This window comes from Fukomys damarensis, unplaced genomic scaffold, assembly GCF_012274545.1.
Source record: "Fukomys damarensis isolate Sample0158 unplaced genomic scaffold, DMR_v1.0_HiC HiC_scaffold_37, whole genome shotgun sequence".
Classification (NCBI taxonomy): domain Eukaryota; kingdom Metazoa; phylum Chordata; class Mammalia; order Rodentia; family Bathyergidae; genus Fukomys; species Fukomys damarensis.
This window is the reverse complement of record NW_022900949.1, coordinates 12,215,442-12,231,246: the sequence shown is the minus strand read 5'-3', so window position 1 is coordinate 12,231,246 and position 15,805 is coordinate 12,215,442. Positions and strand designations below refer to the sequence as shown.

The 15,805-nt window shown below is 57.3% G+C and overlaps 2 protein-coding genes across 4 annotated transcripts; one reads left to right on the top strand and one right to left on the bottom strand.

Moving 5' to 3' along the window:
• Window positions 1-43: 43 nt before the first annotated feature.
• Window positions 44-6,119, top strand: Syde1 (synapse defective Rho GTPase homolog 1). The gene is made up of 7 exons (XM_010639988.3): window positions 44-1,502; window positions 1,625-2,269; window positions 2,446-2,660; window positions 3,508-3,634; window positions 3,842-4,002; window positions 4,557-4,782; window positions 5,074-6,119. The coding sequence occupies exons 1-7, from the start codon at window positions 1,091-1,093 to the stop codon at window positions 5,475-5,477; spliced, it is 2,190 nt and encodes a 729-aa protein (XP_010638290.1). The 5' UTR covers window positions 44-1,090; the 3' UTR covers window positions 5,478-6,119.
• Window positions 6,120-6,200: 81 nt separating this feature from the next.
• On the bottom strand, window positions 6,201-15,537 carry Ilvbl (ilvB acetolactate synthase like). 3 transcript variants are annotated; one of them, XM_010640015.2, is made up of 16 exons: window positions 15,464-15,537; window positions 14,631-14,793; window positions 13,087-13,288; window positions 12,847-12,974; window positions 12,625-12,763; window positions 12,434-12,545; window positions 11,128-11,227; window positions 10,901-10,998; window positions 10,649-10,785; window positions 9,166-9,300; window positions 7,876-7,990; window positions 7,621-7,790; window positions 7,475-7,545; window positions 7,325-7,396; window positions 7,061-7,166; window positions 6,201-6,934 (listed from the first exon to the last, which is right to left on the bottom strand). In XM_010640015.2, the coding sequence occupies exons 2-16, from the start codon at window positions 14,781-14,783 to the stop codon at window positions 6,756-6,758; spliced, it is 1,917 nt and encodes a 638-aa protein (XP_010638317.1). In that variant the 5' UTR covers window positions 14,784-14,793; window positions 15,464-15,537; the 3' UTR covers window positions 6,201-6,755. The 3 variants fall into 3 exon arrangements, with proteins under 3 accessions (XP_010638317.1, XP_010638301.1, XP_010638308.1); XM_010639999.3 differs by having other exon boundaries at window positions 15,194-15,520; XM_010640006.3 differs by having other exon boundaries at window positions 15,345-15,520.
• Window positions 15,538-15,805: the final 268 nt, after the last annotated feature.

The following is a 15,805-nucleotide window of genomic DNA, read 5'->3' as shown; positions in this document are numbered from 1 at the left end:
TGGAGGCCCGGGAGGGGGCCTTGCCCCAACAGGAAATGGGGTGGCGGGGAGGAGGGGCAGGAGCTGGGACGTTGGCCCAGCAGGGCGGGCAGGGGGCTCCTGCATCCCACGCACTGCTAACTGTTGCTGTGCCTGCCGTGGGTAGGCCAGGGAAACTGACCCCTTATACAGATGGGGAAACTGAGGCACGTGACAGTTTCAGTGGTTTGCCCGGGGGTCAAGTAGCGTGAGTTAAACTGTGATCTGGCCTGTGCTACTTATAACAGAGACCTCTGAGATGGGCTCCTGGGAGGTGGCCAGGAGAGGGGATCAAGGGACCGTGAGACAAGACCTTAGAGAAACTGGAGTTGCATGGGACGGGGGTCTGGGAAGGAGCCAGTTAAAGGAGAGCAGTTCCACCACTGCACTGACCTGACCTCTCCTCCCAGCTCTTCCCAAAGATCCCAAGGTTCCCAGGGCCGCAGAAGGGAAGGGGGTGCCCACACATAAACACACACAGGAAATAGTCTATGATGTCAGACAGGGGATGGAGCAAACGGGAGGCCACACGGCCTTGACAAGGCCTGGGCTGTGGGACAGGACTCACCCCAGGATGGGAGCACAGTTTGGGTTGCAGGTCAAGTTCCCTGTCGACCCACTCCTATCTCCAGAGCAGCACAAGCCAGCGTCTGCTCTGAGCTGCGAGCGTGGCCGTGACTTGGTGTCTGGGGAGCCCTTCCCACACCAAGCCCGCTGAAGCCCTTCTGGAGGTGAGCACCACACCTCTCCTCACGCAGGAGGGTGCTGAGGCTCTGGGAAGGGAAAGGACTTGCTCAAGTCTACGCAGTGAGCAGGGCCAGGCACAAGTGCCGCAATTAACAAAAGTAGGAAGAGCGAAAACCGGATCCAAGGGCCTGAGGGCCCAAGGACAGCTGACCCGGGCCCTGAGGCTGGAGGGACTCAGCCCCCTTTGGAATGCTAGGAACTGAGCTGGGAACAGAGATCGCTGGCCTGTAGCTACCCATTCCACACAAGACAGCGGGTCCCTAGGGGCAATGACTGAGGCCCCAGAATAGGACAGGGCATCCCACATGTCAGTCAGTGGCATGGAATGAAGGCCGGTACTAAACTGACCTCAGAAGAGCCCTTCTGGGAGGCTGCATCTCACTCGCTTTGCTCTCCACCAGGCCGCCCAGCCCAGCACCCAGAGCCCAGCCCACCAGAGCCCCAGGCCCTTGAAGGGTGCCAGGCTGGAGCAGAGGGGCCCCTCAGCCCTGAGGCACCTCGGAGCCCTGCCCGGGGGGTGTACCTGCAAAGCCTGGAGCCCAGCAGCCGCCGATGGGTGCTGGGAGGGGCCAAGCCACCTGAGGAGGCGCCTCTGGGGCCAGGGATACCGAGCAGTGGGGAACCCGCTGGTGAGATCTGGTACAACCCCATCCCTGAGGAAGACCCCAGACCCCCAGCACCTGAGCCATTGAGGCCACAACCAGGCTCTGCTGAGCCAGAGAGCCCAACCCACCAAGGTAGGTACAAGTGTCACCCTGATTACTACATTCAACTCCACACACACCCCCACCCCAATGGTCACAGCCTCACTCCCACCCTGGGCCCAGGCTCTGAACCCTAAAGTCTGTTCTCACCGCAGGTGCAGCCCCTGCCAGCCCCCCAACCAAAACCTCCCGCACCAAGTCCCCAGGCCCCGCCAGACGCCTCTCTATGAAGATGAAGAAGCTGCCTGAGCTGCGGCGCCGCCTGAGCCTGCGCGGGCCCAGAGCTGGCCGGGAGCGCGAGAGGACGGCCCCAGAGGGATCTGTCATCACCCGCTACCACCTGGACAGCAGTGTGGGGGCCCCCAGGACGAGGGCAGCAGCCGGGTGCACTCAGAGCGCCAGGGCCGGGTACTTCAATGACAGAGACTCCCCCGAGTGCCCAGCGGGCCCCCCCTCACCTGCTGCCTTTCAGCCCTATGAAGCAGGCCCAGCGGCCCGGGTGCTGCCGGCTGCACTCTGGGGCCGCCTCAGCCTGCACCTATATGGGCTCAGAGGACTGCGACCAACACCAGGCGCCACCCCGAGAGACCTCTGCTGCTTGCTGCAAGTGGATGGGGTAGCGAGGGCCCACACAGGACCCCTGCGAGGAGGGCCGGACTTCCTGCAGCTGGACCACACCTTCCACCTGGAGCTGGAGGCCGCCCGGCTACTGCGGGCCCTGGTGCTTGCTTGGGACCCCGGCGTGAGGCGGCACAGGCCCTGTGCCCAGGGCACTGTGCTGCTGCCCACAGTCTTTCGAGGTAAGACGTGGGATTTAGAGCAGGAGGGACAGGGTACAGCACCCAGCCCAGGGTGCCCCTACCCTGAAAGTAGCCAGGGGGCTGGGCTCTAGGGAAAAGCTATGTCCTGGACTAGGAAGGGCCAAGACCCAAGAACCTTTGGGACACACGTGACCCAGATCCTCTTGTGTCCTCAGGCTGCCAGGCCCAGCAGCTGGCCATCCGCCTGGAGCCCCAGGGGCTGCTCTATGCCAAGCTGACCCTGTCAGACCAGCAAGAAGCATCTGCCACGGCTGAGCCCCGTGTCTTCGGGCTGCCCCTGCCACTGCTGGTAGAGCGGGAGCAACCCCCAGGCCGGGTGCCTCTCATCATCCAGAAGTGTGTTGCACAGATCGAGCGCCGAGGGCTGCGGGTGAGCCCCTCTCCCCTCCCTGCTGGCCCCCACAATTGAGATCCACCCCCCCAAGCACCTCAAGTGTGTGGACACCAGACCTCCAACCAACCTCGGCTACTCATAACTCAAACCCCCAGCCAGCCTAGACAGGCAGGAGACCTCTCCCCTCAGATCACAGAACCCAGGGTTCATCCATCCATTTAATAACAGGACCTGGATGGGCCGGGGATTTAGCTCAGCGGTTCGGTGGCCTGCCTCGCAAGGGCAAGGACCCGAGTTCAATCCCTGGTACCAAATAAATAAATAAATAACAGGACCTGGGCCCTCCTGGAGCTGAGTCTCCTGGGACAAAGACAGGATTCTCTAATAGGTCACAAATATAAAGGTGGCTGGGGCATGATGAAGCACACCTATAATCCCAGTACGTGGGAGGCTGAGGCAGGAGGAGTACAGTGAGTATGAAGTTCAAGACCAGCCTGAAGTACATAGTGAGAACCTGTTCCAAAAAACAATGAAAGAAAGAAAAGAAAAAGTTGGGAAGAACCCAGGGTCTGCAAGAGCTTAAGGGAGGACCTGACATGGCTGGGGTGGTCAGGGAAGGTTTCCTGGAAGAGGACGAGATAAGCGATCTGAGAAGCCAGAGGAAACAGTGCGAGCAGAAGTTTACAAGGCCACATCCAGGCAGCCAGGATGGGGATGCAATGGCAGGTGTCGCAGGAGCAGAAGTGTAATCACAGGAGGCTTCTTACAGCCAATGCCACCCTCCCAGCCCACAGTGTCACTTTCCTGGCCAGACCTCCAGGCCCCACAGTCGGCCCTGATTAGTGTTTAGCCCAGACAAGACCCCCTCTGTCCCCACCCCTAGGTAGTGGGCTTGTACCGTCTGTGTGGCTCAGCAGCAGTGAAGAAAGAGCTTCGGGATGCCTTTGAGCAGGACAGTGCGGCTGTCTGCCTCTCTGAGGACTTATACCCTGATATCAACGTCATCACAGGTCAGCATGACCCCCATCACCTCTGCGGGCTCATCTTTCAACGCTCAGCTCAAGCTGGGCTGGTGGCCCTACGGACCCCACTGGTCTTACCTTGCTTGCACTTTCCTGCACCTGTCCTCCTCTTCTTCCCCCCTACTCCCAGTGCCAGGGAACCCTCTGGTCTTGGAGACCATGGATGCCCCGATCATAGGTGTCCTGTGTCCACAGGCATCCTCAAGGATTACCTTCGAGAGTTGCCCACCCCTCTCATCACCCAGCCCCTCTATCAGGTGGTCCTGGAGGCCATGGCCCAAGGGCCCCTGAGCAGACTTCCTCCAAGTCCTGAGGGCACCCGAGGGCTCCTCAGCTGCCTGCCAGATGTAGAAAAGGTGAGTTGGCCCTGGGAAATGGGGTGAGCACTACCAGAAGAGCACTTCACCCCTACCTGGTCCTGAAATAGGCATGAACTTATGGGACCATCACATCCTTACAAAGCAGGTGCTACTGGTACCTCCATTTGTAGATCAGGAAACCGAGGCCCAGAGCAGCTGCCCAAGGTGGCATAGCCAGGATATGTCAAAAAAGCAGATTCTCAACACAGGTCTGCCAAGCTACCACAAGGGAAATTCCTGGCTGTGGGATCTTAAGCCCTTTTCCCTCTCCGTCCCTCAATTCCTTTTCCTGTGAAATGCGATTCAACCCTGCCTAACTCACAGAGGAGTGGGATGGAATCTCGGCCCTGCCATTCCAAAGCTAAGTTGCCCTTAGCCTCAGTGTGTCTTCTAGTTAAATGGGATCGTGCTAATAGCTCAGCCACCTTCCAGCTGTGAGACCTGAAACCTCAGTTTCCTCACTCTGGGTCACGTTAGTCTCCCGCAGGTGCAGCAGGGCCCCGACTATGCATGCCTCACGCCCACCTTCCCCTCACAACCCTCTCCCACAGGCCACGCTGACGCTTCTCCTGGACCACCTACGCCTCGTCTCCTCCTTCCACGCTCACAACCGCATGACACCGCAGAACTTGGCCGTGTGCTTCGGGCCCGTGCTGCTGCCGGCGCGCCAGGCATCCGTCCGGCCCCGCATCCGCAGTTGTGGCACAGGAGTCACCAGTGCAGTGGACTTCAAGCGCCACATCGAAGTGTTACACTACCTACTGCAATCTTGGCCAGGTGAGCCTGTCCGTGGCCTGGGCCTCCAATCCAGGCAGGCGACACCTTCGCTAGCGCCCAGAGTCTGGTTAAAGCAGGCCAGCCCCCTCTGATAAGCCAGCGACCTGACCAATCAACCGTTGATGCGGCCAGAGGCCCCGCCTCTCAACGTACCACTCAGAAGCCTAGCTGTCTAAGCAACCAATTCGGCCCTTAGCAGTGAAATCCTGTCCCAGGTCTGGCCTGCCCAAAAGCCAACCAGGGGCCTAGTTGTGTGTGGCGTCATCACAAGCGCTCCCTCTCCTCCCTCAGCTCCCCGCCAGTCCCCAGAGGCTCCAGACGTCGCACCATACTTGCGGCCCAAACGACAGCCGTCCCTGCACTTGCCGCTAACGAGTCCTGAGGTGGTGACTCGGCCCCGAGGCCGCGGAGGTCCAGAGAGCCCCCCAAGCAACCGTTACGCTGGAGACTGGAGCGTTTGCGGACGGGACTTTCTGTCCTGTGGGCGGGACTTCCTGTCCGGGCCTGACTATGACCACGTGACAGGCAGCCACAGCGATGAGGACGACGACGAGGCAGACGAGCAGAGAGGCGCTGCCGACTTCGAAGACGTGTTTGATGCGCCCTTCAATCCGCACCTGAATCTTAAAGACTTTGACGCCCTCATCCTGGACCTGGACAGAGAGCTCTCTAAGCAATTAAACGTGTGCCTCTGAACCCGTGCAGCAGGGCAGGACCCTGGTTACTAAGGCAGGGCCCTTAGTAACCTAGGAGGACCAGTGTTGCATAGGCCGAGCTCCTGGCTGCTAGGAGAGTTGCCAAGGGACCAGCCTCCTAGGCTAAAAGTCATCCCAATTTTCTGTGCCATTTATTTGGGCACTAGTTGCAAAGGCCAGGCACGGGATTTTAGGGACTAGCTGTTGTGGCCATCTTTCTTTAGCGCCAGGACTATGCCTCTTGTTGCCAGAAGGCAGTTCTGCTTGCTAGGCTGGCCTCTCTTGCCACCCCTTTGCTGGGGTATACACCAGTTACTGTGAGCATCACTCTGGGGGTCTGAGACACCCCTTAGTCCTCTTGCTGCTGCCAACCAAATCAGTATTAGCTTTGAGCACTGCACTCTGTTTCTCCCTCCCTTGGAGGACCCAAGGACTATCGTGAGATACTGTTTGAGGACAAGCAGCCCCTATCCTGGGCTCCAGCTGGATAGGGGCAGCCTGCGGATTGTAGAAAAACAGCTGGTTCCCCCACCCTCTTTTCCAGGGAAGAACCATGATAGGCCTCCAACCAGCCAATGGAGATGACAGAGTCTGGCCTTGCCTCCCTCTCCTCCCCGTCTCTACTCCTAAAAAAATTGAGCACTTAGCCCCTCTGTTTCAGAGGGTCCCTGGCTGAAATGTCAGGCTGGGGCACTTTGGTACGGAACCTATTTATTGCTTCCTTGCGTGTGTGTGCGAGTGTGTGTGTGTGTGTGTGTGTGTGTGTGTGTGTGTGAACTGGTGTGCATGGACCCATCTGGAGCGTGGGTTGTGGGATTCTTCCAGGGACCACAGAGGGGGAAAGATTTCACCCTACCAGGTACCCCAAAACTCCCAGTAATCCACTGGGAGAATAGGGTCCCCTTCCTGTTTCCTTCTTTTATTGACAATAAATCAATATGCACAGGTTTTGTGACTGAATCCTTGGGCCCACGGGACAGAAGTGGTTTATTTGGTCTATAAGAGCAGAAAGGAGACCAAGGCCCATAGATCTCCAGGGCTGCCACGGTGCCTCTTGGAGCACAACCTCAGGATTGTGAGGTCACTGGACTACATGGAATAGGTCCAGTGCAAGAATGAGACTGCTTTTTTCTTTTGTACCCGGAATTGAACTCAAGACCTTGTGCTTAGGCAGGCGGTGGCACCACTGAGCTAAATTCCCCAGCCAGAGGATGAGATTCCAAGCCAGCCAGGCACAGTCCACAGATAAGGGAGCCAAGCATACTAATCCATGTGGCCCTATACGGAAATGGAGCCATCGCGGAAGTCTGTCCTCCCGATGAGGATGTTGACCACAACCGGGTGGCCATCTCGGCACTGCTGCTGGCCATCACACAGCACCTTGACCACCTGGTCCTCATTCTCCCGTGAGAGCAGCAGGCCCCGGGTCCCCAGACCTATGGCTGCCTTGTGATAATCTAAAAGAGGAGATCAAGTCAGACCCAGCCCACCCTGTAGCCAGCCCAAGAGAGGAACATAAACCCAGCTGGGCCCCCAAACAACCTGCCATTTCCACCCACACACACCCTGCCAAGACCCCTCACCAGTATATGCCAGGCCACAGGCCACGTTGCTGCCCAGTCTGGGCACCTGCTCCCGGGAAATCTGGGTCCAGCCTGCATCATTCCCTATCAAGGCTATTACAGGGATCTGTAGAAAAAGATGAGCCGGGCCACAGCCTTCAGCCCAAAGGCCTGGCCAGCCAAAGGACAAGGCCTCCAGCTGATAGACGGTGTCACTCCACCTCAGAGTTCTTGACATCTCCCAAAACCCCAGGCTCCAAGCTTCCCTCAGGGCAGCCGGGTCACCTTGTGTCTGACGAACGTGTCAAACTCGATGAGGCTATAGCCAAAGGCTCCATCCCCAAACAGGCACCAGACCTGGTAGAGGAGGACCCAGGAGGGTTAGAGTGGTTCATGGCCCAGAAGGCAGCAAGACTCCCACATCCGGGGCCTCACCTCAGCATCCGGCTGGCACAACTTGGCCCCAAGTGCAAACCCTGCACCAACTCCCAGAGTCCCAAAGGCCCCTAGAAAGACAAAGAAGAGCTAACTGTGAAGAGTTCAGACAGTGAAAGCTGCTTGGGGTGTGGGTCCTTCCTTACCAGGATCGAGCCAGCGCAGAGGGCCACGGGGCCGTATGAGGTATGCAGCAGTGGCCACAAAGTCTCCACCATCAACCACAAGAAGTGAGTTGTCGGGCAGAATTTCCTCCACCAGCTGCAGCACCCGCACTGGGTTCAGGTGCTGGGCTACAGACCTCACTGCCTTCTCCCTGAAACAGGTTGGTGAAGGTCAGCAGGGCCAGCCAAAGAGCCTGCTGGGAAAGCCCCTGCCCATTCCACCCACCTAAAACCCACCGATAGGTCTGCTCCTTCTGCCGGTCAGCTTCGCGCAGCTCCTCCAGCCAGTCAGTGGCCCACGTCTGGCCCTGAAGGCCTTCCACCAGCTTCAGCATGAAGGAGCCCACATCACCTGGTAGAAGAAGAGGCCACAGCTGCAGAGCAGTGGCTTCCTCCTGCCCTCCCAGTGCCAGAGGCCAGAAGACAGCAAGAAGCCAACAGCAACATCCAAGCAGAAGGGATGGAGGCGGGCCAGGAGTGCTGCCAGGGCAAACCGGGTGAAAGGCACCCCAGGGCCTGCCAGCACCGGAGAAGGACAGTCTGCCAAAGAGGAAAGCAAGGCCAGGGAAATGAGATTCAGAGAGTACAGAATTACAATGCCAAGGAGGATCCGTGATCCCACTGCCCCTCACACTTTGCATCATGCAGTCCTATCGAGTCAGCCTCCAAAATGCACTGATTAAAACAGCTCCACAAGGGAGGGTAGGGACAAGGTGAAAAAATGAGAACCAAGACCTGTCAGGTAAAGGTACAAGATCCCAATGATGAATGTAACTGTACTGTGTACCTAAAATGTACCAATAAACTCAATGGGGAAAAAAACATTTTTAAATAATAAAACAGCTCCACTGTGGGCTGGGGAAGGAGCTCAGTGGTGCAGCACTTGCCTCACATCCACATGACTGAAAACAAGAACACCTGCTCCAACCATCAAGCAGGTGCCTGAAACACAGGCATCTACTAGGAGGACTGAGCTTTAATCAGTGCAGTGAAGGAGTAAGCAGCCCAAGAGGTTTCTCACCATCCCACTTGAGAAATGGTCAAGTGGAAGCTCAGAGACATTCATTTTCTCACCCAGTCCAACCCAACTCTAGGCTCTGCCATTGCTGTCCTGGCCCTTTTCAGTAGCCCCACCCGGCCTCTGCCTGTCCCCCTTCCAGCCTGCTGCCCACCAGCTCTGGGCAGACGAACACAAAAATGCCACTTCTTCTCTGCTTAACCCATCTGCGAAGTAGGGCATGGGAAGGGACTGAAATCAGGAGAGAGAGGATGACAGAAAATCTCAGGGGCTAAGGAGTGAGCTCTCTGTCCTAAGGGCAGTGGGCAATGTGGTAGGCTCTATCCCTGCGCATGTGACCATGTGCACATTCCTTCCTGCCCTCCTCCCATCTACAAAGGCACCCATGAGTCTGAGAGCCAAGTATGTGTCTCTGGTTATCTCAGGGGCAGGGCCTGGGCCTTCACCTCTGACACCCAACTCAAGGCAGCTGCAGAAAAAGCCAGGAGAGGGACCGCTGCAGAGCTCACCCTGCACGGCCTCCTGGGGCTTCCAGAAGATGTCCGAGTTCAGCAACATCTCCTCCCGGCTCCGATTGATGATGATGATCTTGCTGCGGCGGCTCAGGACACGGCCATAAGAGAGGCGGAAGTCACACACGGTTCCTGGGGTAAGGGACAGGGCATCAGTACACAGAAGCCCAGCATCCTGGACAACGCCCAACTACCTCACTTCTGATCCACTGCTACTGACTATAAAAGGGTCCCTGTGCTTTCTGCAATGACCCTGCAGCTCTCCAATCAGGGCTGACCTCCGGAGTAGCACTTGTCACAAGGTGTGGCAGAAGCAATGGTCTCTCACTCCTCAGAACACATTTCAAGAGGCTTCAAAAGCTGGGGGTGCCGCTCAGCGTATAGCACTTGCCTGGCACGTGTGAGGCCCTGAGTTCCATCCCCAGCACTTCAAAAAAAGTGATGGAAAGGAGGGAGGGAGGGGAAGTTTTGTTTCTCATCCTCCAAGTGACCCAGCCCAGCCTGGCCTGCTTGAGGATGCAGAACACAGTGGGCCCTGGGTGCAGGCGGAAACTTGGCTGAAGCATTCTAGACCCTACAGGGCCAGCAGAACCCAAACAGGCATGGGAGCCCCAGGCTCACCCAGAGCACACAGCAGGCCTCCCTGCTGACTTGACTCTGGACTCATGAAAAGTCCAGCCAAATCCAAAGTGCTGGGAATGGAACCCAGAGCCTTGGCCATGCGAAACAAGCACGCACCACTAAGCTGAAACCCCAGCCCTACATGTTAAGAAACCAAAAGCATCCTATGCCTTTGAGTTTGGGGATGGTTATTACGTCTTGCATCGCATAAGCACATTTCGGCCAACAACAGACATACACAACTGGTCCCGTGTAACAACACTGCCTCGTGACATTGCAGCCACCTTGGTTTATATTTGGTGACTGTTCACCTGGCAACACAATGACCTAATGACACATTTCTCTGAACACATATGCCAGTCACTAAGCAATGCGTGACTGTCTACAACAAGACCTCAGTCACACGCGGTGCACAGCTGTCATCTCAGCACCTTGGGAGGCTGAGGCAGGAGGAACCCAAGTTTGAGCCCAACCTGGGCAACTTGGGGACTTAGTGAGACCTTGTCTCAAAATAAAAAATAAAAAGGGTTGGGACGTAGCTCAGTGGTAAGGGTTCCATCCCTTGTATGGGGGAGGGCGCCCGAAGTGATATGCCTATTATGCCTTCATCAGGATTCAAAGAACTTTATGTGAAAATGTGGGTGACACACAGCAGGCACCCGCAAGGCATTGTTCTCGGGAGTAAGTTGAGTCACACCTGGTTCACTTCAAGTTCAGAGTTGTTCCAAGCCAGAGAAATGGAAAGGAGATGAAGGCAGGAGAGCGATGGTAGTGACAGGATGACGGGGCGCCAGGGAAGAGGAGGGGTGCGGTCCCAGTGGGGAGGGGCTCTCAGAGAGAGGGAGAGGCTGAGGCCCACCTGCCAAGATGACCACATCCGCCTTCTTCAGGGCTGCGCTGCGGTTCTGCCGGATGTGGAGGGGGTGACTGCGACCCAGCAGCCCTCGAGCCATTCCCCCCAGGAAGCAAGGGACACCTAGGGTCTCCACGGCAGCCCTGAACATCCAGGCAGAGCAGACGTCAGTGTGGCCAAGGGCCTGCCCGCTCCCTGCAGGGCACCAGAAGAGCAGGGACCAGGGACGCGGCCAGCGTTAGGGCTGGGGCTCCTCACCGAAGCTTGTTGGGGGGCGTTGGGGGCAACAGAGCCTGGCTGCCCAGCAACAGCAGGGGCCTCTTAGCCCTGCTCAGGATCTCCACACAGCACTGAACCTGGTGCAAGAGTTGGGGTTCAAATGGTCATCCTTGAGTCACTGTCAGCCCCCTATGCTGGCTCAGAGAGAGGGTCTGTGGGTCCCATCCAGGTGGGAGACCTAGGCCAGGGGAGGGAGGGTGATTTACCTGCAGAGGGGATGCCTGGGGGATATCCAGGGGCAGGGGCCCCTCAGGCTGAGGCTCCCATGCGCCTGCAAAGAGGTTAGCCAGGCAATTCTGTAAATACCTGCAGGAAAAGAGGAAGGAGCCAAATTAGCAGGATTCTGGGAGCTAAGGAAAGCCAGGGGTTAGGAAGGGGCTGGAAGCAAAGGAGAAAGGAACAGAGTAAAGCAGACGTAGAGCAGCGATGACAAACTTTTTAGAGCTTTCAATGATAACACAAAGCAGGGTGTGGCACACGCACCATAAGTTCACCACCACTGACCTACAGGCACCAAGCAGCCAAGTTTCCAGCTACCTGTTTGCCCCAGAAGCCTCTGGAGGCCATGACAATTTGACACACCCTGTACAGCACAAGCAGCTCAAGCCCAGGTGCCCACAGGTCAGGCACATGAGCCTGGGCCTCAACTCTGTCCCAAGCTTTCACTCTCTGTCCACTTAAGTAATAAGGCACTCTTGCAAAACACTCAACCCATGGGAGTTACTAACATTGTCCTCCCTGGCTCCTGCTCATTCACTAGGCCAAGGGCCTTGAGTACCCCCCGGAGACATACAGAGAAATCTTATCCAGGCCTTGCCCTCAACGAACAGTCAGTCCAGCTAGAAGGAGGCCCAGGAGCAAGGGCAAGAAGCAGTCAGGGCTCAGACCCAGAATCCTGCTTTATCTGTTGAAGAGTCAGGACTGCAGAAAGGGAGACGAAGTCAAAGACAGAACTGTGGGTCCCACAGTTTAAAGGGAGGAAAGAACCAGCTTTGCAAAGGACGGCGATAGAGAGGAAGAGAGAACAAGAAGAGAAGAGGAGAGGTGACCAGAGGGCTAGGGAGCAAAACATTAAGAACAAGGCCATAGAACAAAATCACTACTGCTCAAGCCGGCCCTCCAAGCACTTTTCACACACCCAGAACACAGGGACCTGTCTTGTCCATCAGGGTCACCCCAGGCCTGTCCTAGGACTTGGTACATCACTGGGGCTTAGAAAATATTTGGAAGGGGAAGAGCAAAAATAAGCAAAGGAGCTACTCTAGGCTCAGCCCCCGCTCAGATGCTGACACAAAGGCCACACCTTGCTTTTCCAACCCAGCAAGTTTGTTCCTGCCTCAGGACCTTTGAGCATGCTGTTCCTTTCACTTAGATTGCTCTCCCCTCAGCCGACCCCTCTAGGGCCATGTGCAAACCAGTGAATGAGTCAAAGGAGGTTGGGTGTGCAGAGAGAAAAGCCTGCAGCAGACAGCAGGAGACAGAAGAGAGCGCTTTAGGAACGGTATCATTCACCAGGTCGTCACACGACCCATGAGGCCCTTTGGTGGAATGGCTGGCACCACCTCCTTCTGGACCATAAAGTAGGGGTACAGTACATCAACAGGCAGCTCCACAAACACAGGACCTGTGAAGAGAGAGAGGAATTTGAGCCTGGAGCCCGGCGCTCAGCTCCTGACCACTGCCCAGCTCCCTGCCCCACCTACCTGGGGTACCCGACTGGGCAGCAGCCATCGCAGCCCTCAGAGTGGGCACAATGTCCCGCACTCTCCTCACAGATGCACAGAACTTGCAAAGCGGCCGGAACAGGGACATCTGATCGATGGCCTGGAGCGCACCCCGTTTCTGGTAGCAACAAGGTAGGACAGTTACCATGGGAGCCCCTGGAGCCTTCCTGGGGCCCCCACCATCCCACAGATACTGGGCACCTGCAGAAGGGTACTAGCCGCTCCACCTAGAAGCAGGATCGGGGACTGCGCCACCTGAGCATTCTTCACTGCAGTCACCGTGTTGGTGAGACCAGGTCCTGCTGTCACTGCCGCCACGCCCACAGTCCCTGGAACACACCCCGTCATGGCCATGCCCACCCTCCCTGCCATCCTCCTAGCCCCCCAGAGCCCCTGCCTCTCACTCTCGGAAACCTCTGCCACTGTCCCTCCAGCCCTCACCTGATAGGCGAGCCACAGCATCCGCAGCAAAAACAGCTGTGACCTCGTGGCGTGTGTCCACCACGCGGATGCCCAGCTTCTCGCAGGCCACCAGTACTGACGAAATGTGCCCGCCGACCAGTGTGAAGACAAACCGCACACCATGGGCCTTCAGCACAGCTGCCACATTCTCCCCACCATGCCAGACACTCGCCTCGTCCACCTGGGCCAGGGGAGAGAAAAGCAAAATGCTGAAGATGCCAAGCACAATAATCCCAAGATTAAGGGAGGCCAAGCAGGATCTCAAGTTTGAGTCCCATGAGGGCAACTTAGTGAGACCCTGTCTCAAAATAAATAAAAAGAGCCGGGATACGGCTCAGTGGTAAAGCGTCCCTGGGCTTGATCAAAACTAAAAACACTGTTAAGGGCCAGTGCACAAGCAGCTGGGAGAGGGACAAAAAAAGAAACAGAAGTCAGAGGAACTTGGGTGTTGATTAAATGATTAAATACACACCAAACTACAGATTAGGCCCAGAGGAGAGCATATCATTTTATCAAAGCCTCTTGTCTTTATATGTCTTATACAGGTAAGGATACCAAGACTTGCCCAGGAAAGATTCAAAGTCCATTCTTAACTGCCAGGAAAGGATAGGAAAAGAAGGCAGGGGAGTTGGGCGAGGGCCAGGAGGCTACCGGCTGGCCTCCTTCCTGTTCTGCACTATCCCTGCAGGGCCTGGTACCTGGACTGCGGATTCCAGCCCACCTGGCTCCCTCCCAACACTACTGAGCAGGTCTGGATCCACACATGGCCGGCACCTGCCCACACAAACTGCGTGAACCCTTAGGCCCATCATCCACACAGCCTGAAATCTCCACACATCTCCAGGTCAGCAGCATTGCTCTTGGCTAGAAGGGGAAGAGGACTGGAGAAGAGGGTCTGGGAACAGGTAAATTTCTGACAGAGGAGCAAGCAGTTCGGGGACCTGTGAGGTCAGCTGTTCCCAAATAGAACACCTGGGGCAAACTGCGAAACGACCGTTCTGGCCAAACAGGTCACCGGCAGCAGACTGCTGAACAAGCCCTCTGGGCCTCACACTCCTTTTGTGGAAATGTGCACAGAAACAGCAGCAAACACTTTCAGGGAGGTGGTAAGGGATATGGAAGCAAATCCCTCTGAAGCGTTAAGCTTGGCAGTGGAGAACTGTCACAGCCACCCCGCTTCCTGCAGCCTTCGCTTCAGCTCCCTGATCCCACTGGATTTAGGAAGCACAATTCTAGTGCTGTCTCTACTCGGCAAAAGAATTCAAACCCAGGGGTAAAGAAGTAGGCAAGTGTGACTTGTCAGGCAGGGGTTGGCTCCCTTATCTCTGAGTAGTGGCAAAGTCCAGGGCCCGTGCACAGCTTGGCAATGAGGACAAAGCCCTGCATAGAAGCTCCCAGCCAACCACTCTAGACTAGTCGGGACTCGCTTTCCCCACCTGTAGAATGAGCCAGCCGGAAGAAGCGCCCTAAGATCCCTCCTTCTTTGTCAGCCCTCGGCCGGCCTCCCGCCAGGGCCCTGGCACCTTGTGCATCAGCTGATAGAAAAGCCCCAGTCTGTGAGCAGCCATCAGCAGGGCAGCCACCAGCGTCCCACATGCCAGAAGCAGGAACGAGGGGAAGGAGCCCTCCGCTGGGGTGACGGCGGCGGCGGCGGCGGCGGCTGGGGGAGTGTCCATGAGGGAGCACCTAAAGGAGAAAGCACAGTGCTAATACTGGGGCCAGCACAGCTTCTACTCCGGAAGAAAGCGCGTCCCCTATTCCACGAGCCTTGGATCCCGCCCCTTGCCGGGAGCTTCCGCAGGCCTCGCCCCCAACTCTGCCAAGCCACGCCCACACGCTAGCCAGCGGGGCCGCCCAAGGCCAGGCCACGCCCCCCGAAGGTGGGGTCCCGAGGCCTGCGATAAGAGCAACGACAGAAGAGGGGAGGCGGGAGCTGCACACGAAGCGGCCAGTAGAGACAGGGCTCTTACCGGGGTTGGGGAAAGATCCTAATACGCCCCACCTAGTTATGTCACAGTCAAATTAGGCCACCGCGAGTAAACGCAAGGAGGACGGCACCAAAACAAAGTATTTTTTTAGCACGTACCTGTCTGTCGATCTATGGGGAAGCCCCGCCCCCCGCTTACACAGGGCCCAGAATCTCGGCCCCAGTGGTGAGCCCGCCCCACGGCGTCACCCTGTAGCACGGAGCCACGCCCCCCCCGGCGAGTGCAACCCTCTGCCCAAGCCACGCTTCCCTGCAGAGTCCGGAGCCCGCGCTTGACTCTCCACCCCAAGCCAGGAGCTGAGATCAGAGAGCATCGGGATGCTTCTCCAGCGACGGATCGACCTCTAGGGTCCCTCAACCTTCACCTACAAGATACAGCCCTGACTCCGGCGGAATTCGGCGCCCTCTGTGCCACGTGACCCAGGCGTGCGCCCCGGCTCCTTTCTCCCGTTTGGCCCTGCGGCACCCGTAGCCGGCCCGATGCGCGTGCGCAGAACCGGAACCACGCTCCGGAGATCACCCGTAAGAGCCCTGTGTCGGCCGCCTCTCCTCGCCTCTCATTGGCTTGCGCTGCAGACTCGCGCCCCCTCCATTTTTCATCTAGAGGCCTTGGCCCTTGGTGTCTCCCATTAGCCAAGACCCTCGCAGGCCCGCCTTCCACAGACGTCCATTAGCCCCATATTGCAGATGGTTAGCTTCTGGCCCCGCCGA